General features: G+C 35.8%; 1 protein-coding gene across 1 annotated transcript in view; it reads right to left on the minus strand.

Moving 5' to 3' along the window:
• Positions 1–5,095, minus strand: part of prep (prolyl endopeptidase) — a 22,745-nt gene extending 17,650 nt beyond the window's left edge. The window contains exons 1-3 of the mRNA XM_056481693.1: positions 4,941–5,095; positions 1,345–1,419; positions 1,120–1,253 (exon numbers count right to left, since the gene is read on the minus strand). Coding sequence (XP_056337668.1) covers positions 1,120–1,253; positions 1,345–1,419; positions 4,941–4,982 — 251 coding nt within the window. The 5' untranslated portion in view covers positions 4,983–5,095. The remainder of the gene's footprint in view (positions 1–1,119; positions 1,254–1,344; positions 1,420–4,940) is intronic.
• Between the last annotated feature and the right edge of the window lie 1,591 nt (positions 5,096–6,686).

Consider the following 6,686-nt stretch of genomic DNA (forward strand, 5'->3'; position numbering starts at 1 on the left):
AAAGGCTTATGTTTTTCAGTTACAAATGGCCTACTGATGTATTGCTTTTATATTTTACATTAGGCTATTATTTGTGCATAAACATATCTAGATATAGTAATAAACATTTGTTTGTTTGAAAACATTTTTTGTCATCCTTACTGCAAACTTATACGAGAGATAATATTAATAAATGTTGAGGGGGGCCTTGCAATATTTTCCAGGGGAAAAGGGGCTTTCAGGCAAAAAAAGTTTGGGAACCACTGCTTTACTGACTCGGTAGGTGCAGAGAATAGTAAATACACATTACAGACTATCCTGTCACAAAATGCGGCGAAAAATCCTACACGACGGTAATAGTTTGATTAAGGTGTTTACATGTCTGTGCTGCACTTCAATAATGCGACTAAAATCGACATACTCCACATGTCTTAATCTCATTTCTGTTTAGTTCGATTATGACTTCAGTCGGATTAAATTAATCAAAAATCTCTGTTTACATGGTAGACTCTTAATATTGTCTTAATCGTATTAAAATCGGATTATTGGTGTCCATGTAAACGTACTGAGTATAACATTAATGTTATACCACACGTGCTGTAAAAAGCTAATTCACTCTGGAGCTTAAATTATGACAAAGCGATCTGACTTTGAGTTGTGTTCATTTGAATTAAGGAGAGAAAACGTCAAATTTACAGTCCTGCCCATAGATCAGGGGTCACCAATCTCGGTCCTGCAGGGCCGGTGTCCCTCCAGGGTTTAGCTCCAACTTGCCTCAAAACACCTGCCTGGGTGTTTCAAATATACCTAGTAAGACCTTGATTAGCTTGTTCAGGTGTGTTTGATTAGGGTTGGAGCTAAAATCTGCAGGACATCGGCCCTCCAGGAACAAGTTTGGTGACCCCTGCCATAGATGGTGCATTACAAACACCTCGCATAAGCAGTCATTTATTTTTTTGCAATACAAAGCATTGTTAATAACTGTACATATGCTATTTAAAAATCTAAATATTCAAAACTTGAAAGGATTTAAGATGCAGTTGACTATTAAATAATATAAGCCGAAGTAGAGTGTTATAATGCATCGCTTAAATGAACGCTCGCGATTTTAAACTCTATTTTTGCGTGCTGACTTCTCACCTGTCTCCGCGTTTGAAGGGGCAGCTGTATTTGGGGTAGTCGTAGAGTTCAGTCATGCGCTCTTTAAAGAGGTCTCTGGTCTCGCACTGCTCCAGGAAGGGCAGGGTCAGCTGATTCTGAGCGTTCACAAACGCCTGACAGACACATTCATGAAGAGTCATATCAAAACTATACAGAGTCACATGTTCTTTGACAGGCGAATGGAAAGGTGTTTGCTTAGGTCACCTGTGTTTTTTCACTGTCAGGATCCTCCAGCCAGCTATACGGGTCAGGGATTTTACTGCCATGATAGTCGTCCACCTGAAAACACACACACACATTAGTAGCGAGCAGTGTTGGTTGTATTTAGTTACTAAGTAATAAGTTACATGTACTCAAATAACTTTTCTGCTCAAAAAGTAAAGGGATTACTTTTCGCTTTCATGTCATGTAATTAAAGTTACTTATAATGCACTTGCCTTAAATACTGTGCACAGTGCATCGATTCAGTGAAGCAGACTAATATAAATACACAGTATATACACTCGCCGGCCACTTTATTAAGTACACCTGTCCAACTGCTCGATAACGCAAAAAAGCCAATAACATGGCAGCAACTCAATGCATTTAGGCATGCAGACGTGGTCAAGATGATCTGCTGCCGTTCAAACCGAGCATCAGAATGGGGAAGAAAGGGGATTTAAGGATTTTCATGCACAACTATCTCTAGGGTTTACAGAGAATGGTCTGAAAAAGGGAAAATATCCAGTGAGCGGCAGTTCTGTGGGCACAAATGCCTCGTTGATTCCAGAGGTCAGAGGAGAATGGCCAGACTGGTTACAGCTGATAGAAAGGCAACAGTAATTCAAATAACCACTCATTACAACAGAGGTCTGTTGTTGCCTGGTCTGATGAATCTCAATTTCTGCTGCAACATTAGGATGGTAGGGTCAGAATTGAGCATCGTGGCAGCACCACAGCCTACCTGAGTATTGTTGCTGACCATGTCCATCCCTTTATGACCACAGTGTACCCATCTTCTGATGGCTACTTCCAGCAGGATAACACACCATGTTATAAAGCGTGAATCATCTCAGACTGGTTTCTTGAACACGACAATGAGTTCACTGTACTCAAATGGCCTCCACAGACACCAGATCTCAATCCAAAAGAGCACTCAAGTTTTGATTCATATCATGGATGTGCAGCCGACAAATCTGCAGCAACTGCGTGATGCTATCATGTCGATATGGAGCAAAATCTCTGAGGAATATTTCCAGTACCTTGTTGAAACTACGCCACGAAGGATTAAGGCAGTTCTGAAGGCAAATAGGGGGCCGACACAATACTAGTAAGATGTACTTAATAAAGTGGCCGGTGAGTGTATATTTTGCAGAATATTATTATTTTGCAACTAAAGAACATACCACTTATCAAGACAATTACTCAAGAAAAATAAATAATTGAGAAATATGTGCAAGATAAGGCTAATTGAGAAACAAACTAAACAAAGAAGGACAGTAATTGTGCGTGTATGTGTGTGTGTGTTTATATACTTCCACAGGGACAGGGGGACATGACTTATGAAACAATGAAATGTTTTAGTTTTTACTGATCATTTCAGCGATGTCGCAACAGACAATTTTAATGTCAACATGGATGAAAAAAGATGCGAGATGGTTGATTCAGTATATTAGCTCAGGTCAGAATAATGTTTCTGTCAGACAGAATCTGTCTACACCTCTCTGATGTTACTCTTAATATTTAGGAATTTGAGAATATTTTTTTTCATTAGCTAGCTGAATGCATGCATGCATGAAAGAGAATTATTAGCACTACATATTACATAAGTACAACAGCTATATATTAATTCAGCAGCTATCTGCAATTGATATTAGAAAACAGTGATTCAGCAAACACAGAACATAATGTTTTTTTATTCTACACTTTAGATTAGTTTGAAATTGAAGTTTGCTACCCAGCCTGATTATTTACAAGATTTTGTATCACCATAGTCCTATGGTAGTGTTATTCAGATTTTTCTTTGTCCGACAACTGCACATGATTAAAAAAAACAATGAAATATTTTAAAAACGCATGTCGATATGTGGCATGTATGAAATATGCTGTCATTTAAAACATTTGACTTCCATTAAAAGTGGCATTCATTAATAAATGACAGATGGATGGATGGATGGATGGATGGACAAATAAGAGTTGAAATTCCACTAATGAATGAATAAATAAATAAATAAATAAAAATACATTAACGAAGGACAGACAGATATTTAGTGACAGACAGATGTATATAAACAAAAACCCAATATATGATGGACAGATCAATAAGCAGAGAGAATTATATTAACAAGTATAGATAGATGGATAGATGGATGGATGGATAGAATAAGAGTTGAAATTCCATTATTATTGAATGAATAAATAATTAAAATGTATTAAAGTATGATAGATAGATAAGATATAAAGTGACAGACAGAAGTATATAGACAAAAATATAATAAACGATGGAAAGATCGAAAAACAGACACAAGTAGGTAGATAGATAGATAGATAGATAGATAGATAGATAGATAGATAGATAGATAGATAGATAGATAGATAGGCAAAGAGTTAGGCATAAGAGTTAAAATTCCATTATTAATGAATGAATAAATAATTAACAATTCATAAATGAAGGATAGACATGACGAATATATATTGACAGACACAAGTATATAGACAAAAAAAATACAACAAATGATGGACAGATCGATAAACAGAAGTATAGACATGGAGAAAATTAAAGAATGATTGATGGATAGATAGACAGAAGAGATAGACAGCAAAAAAAAAGAGTTGAAATTCCCTTATTAATGAATGAATGAATAATTAACAATGTATTAAAGGATAGATAGACAGATATATAGTGACAGACATATGTATATAGACATAGAGAAAAATTATAGAATGAACAGATAGACAAAATGATACAGTAGATAGACGTATTGAATGGACAAAATAAGAGTTGAAATTCCATTATTAATGACTGAATAAATAATTAACAATTCATAAATGAAGGATAGACATGACGAATATATATTGACAGACACAAGTATATAGACAAAAAAAATACCACAAATGATGGACAGATCGATAAACAGAAGTATAGACATGGAGAAAATTAAAGAATGATTGATGGATAGATAGACAGAAGAGATAGACAGAAAAAAATAGACAGCAAAAAAAAAAGAGTTGAAATTCCCTTATTAATGAATGAATGAATAATTAACAATGTATTAAAGGATAGATAGACAGATATATAGTGACAGACATATGTATATAGACATAGAGAAAAATTATAGAATGAACAGATAGACAAAATGATACAGTAGATAGACGTATTGAATGGACAAAATAAGAGTTGAAATTCCATTATTAATGACTGAATAAATAATTAACAATTCATTAATGAAGGATAGACATGAAGAATATACATTGACAGACACAAGTATATAGAGAATGTAGATAAAAAATACAATAAATGATGGACAGATCAATAAACAGACAGTCAGAAATATGTAGACATAGATAGAGAAAATTAAAAATGAATAACAGAGAGACAAAATGATAGATAGATAGATAGATAGATAGATAGATAGATAGATAGATAGATAGATAGATAGATAGATAGACAGATAGACAGACAGACAGACAGACAGACAGACAGACAGACAGACATGTATATTATGTATGCCGTTTTCTCTCTCCATTCAGTCTCTTCCAGTCATTCATCCCTCCATCTCCTCATTTATGTCCTCTTTTCTCTCCATTATTCTGTCACTCACCACAGATTCGTCCCGATAGACATTGGGATACTGGAAAGCCATTGTTCAGTGATCTTCGGAGCTGCTGAACAGATGAAATGATGATATGGGGAAATAAACAAGAGACGAGTGTTGAGAGTTTAGTGTGTTTCAGAGCCGCAGCACAATGTCCGGAATCAAAAGGAAAAGAAACCGAACAAAGACAAACGCGCTTCACAGTGAAAAAGTGCAGAATTCAGCACAGCGCCACCTTCTGATGCAATTAAAAACCACCGGGAGCTTGCGATGATGTGTAATGGATATTAATTTATTAAGTTCTGCAGTCTCTTTCTGTCATACGTCCTAATCACTGGTCATAATTGATATTTCTGAACTAGTCTTGCTGTTTGCAAGACTGGCAGTGAGTAATATATTGTCAAATGGTTGTTGTGTTATGGTGGATACTAGATTTTTGTTTCAAAATAGCCGTTTGTTATGTTACTATGACGCGTTGAAACAAACGTAAACAAACAAACAAACAATACTCGCTCGGCAAGTTTTCTGATGAATGGTAGGTTTGAATGGTAAAGTTGCGATTTTCAGTGATTAAAGTACGATCTGTTTATCAAATTAAACAATCTGAATAATTCAGAAGATGTGCATCTTTTATGATGTTTTATGTAGGATACTTTTTGGCAGAGGTGGAAAGTAACGAATTAACGTTACATTTATTTGCGTTACTGTTACTGTTTTTGTGTGAAATTATACTTTCTGGTAGTTTTTAAAATCTGTCATTTTGTTTTTACTTAAGTATGTTTTACTACATTTTAAACTTGTGATATTTAGGCCTGATAAATTTTTGTTTCAAAATAGCTACATGGTGCTTTTTTAGCTGTTTGTTACATTACATTACTGCTTGACGCATTGAAAAACAAACAAACAAAACTTGAGTGACAAGTTTGAATGATTTTTCAATGGTAAAATGCGATTTTCAGTGATTAAAGTACGGTTTGTTTATCAAATTAAGCAACCTAAATAATTCGGAATATGTGCGTCTTTTATGGTGTTTTATGTAGGATACTTTTTGGCAGAGGTGGAAAGTAACGAATTACATTTACTTTTGTTACTGTTAGCGTATTTTTTGTGTGTGAACTTGTACTTTTTATAGTAGTAGCCTATGTTTCTCTACATTTTATAGTTGTCCCTACTGAAAAAAACAGCTTAAACCAGTCTAAGCTGGTCAAGCTGGTCTTAGCTGGTTTTAGCTGGTCAGGCTAGTCTTAGCTGGTTTTAGCTGGTCAGGCTGGTTTTAGAGGGGTTTTGGCCACTTTTTAGCTGGTCTTAGCTGGTCAGGTTGGTCTTAGCTGGTCAAGCTGGTTTTAGCTGGTCAGGCTAGTCTTAGCTGGTTTTAGCTGGTCAGGCTGGTTTTAGAGGGGTTTTGGCCACTTTTTAGCTGGTCTTAGTTGGTCAGGTTGGTCTTAGCTGGTTTTAGCTGGTCAAGCTTGTCTTAGCTGGTCTTAGCTGGTCAAGCTAGTCTTAGCTGGTTTTAGCTGGTCAGGCTGGTTTTAGAGGGGTTTTGGCCACTTTTTAGCTGGTCTTAGTTGGTCAGGTTGGTCTTAGCTGGTTTTAGCTGGTCAAGCTTGTTTCAGCTGGTCAAGCTGGTCTTAGCTGGTCAAGCTAGTCTTAGCTGGTTTTAGCTGGTCAGGCTGGTTTTAGAGGGGTTTTGGACACTTTTTAGTTGGTCTTAGTTGGTCAGGTTGTTCTTAGCTGGTCTTAGCTGTTTTTAGC

The sequence above is a fragment of the Danio aesculapii genome, chromosome 20 (genome assembly GCF_903798145.1).
Source record: "Danio aesculapii chromosome 20, fDanAes4.1, whole genome shotgun sequence".
NCBI classification, from domain to species: Eukaryota; Metazoa; Chordata; class Actinopteri; order Cypriniformes; family Danionidae; genus Danio; species Danio aesculapii.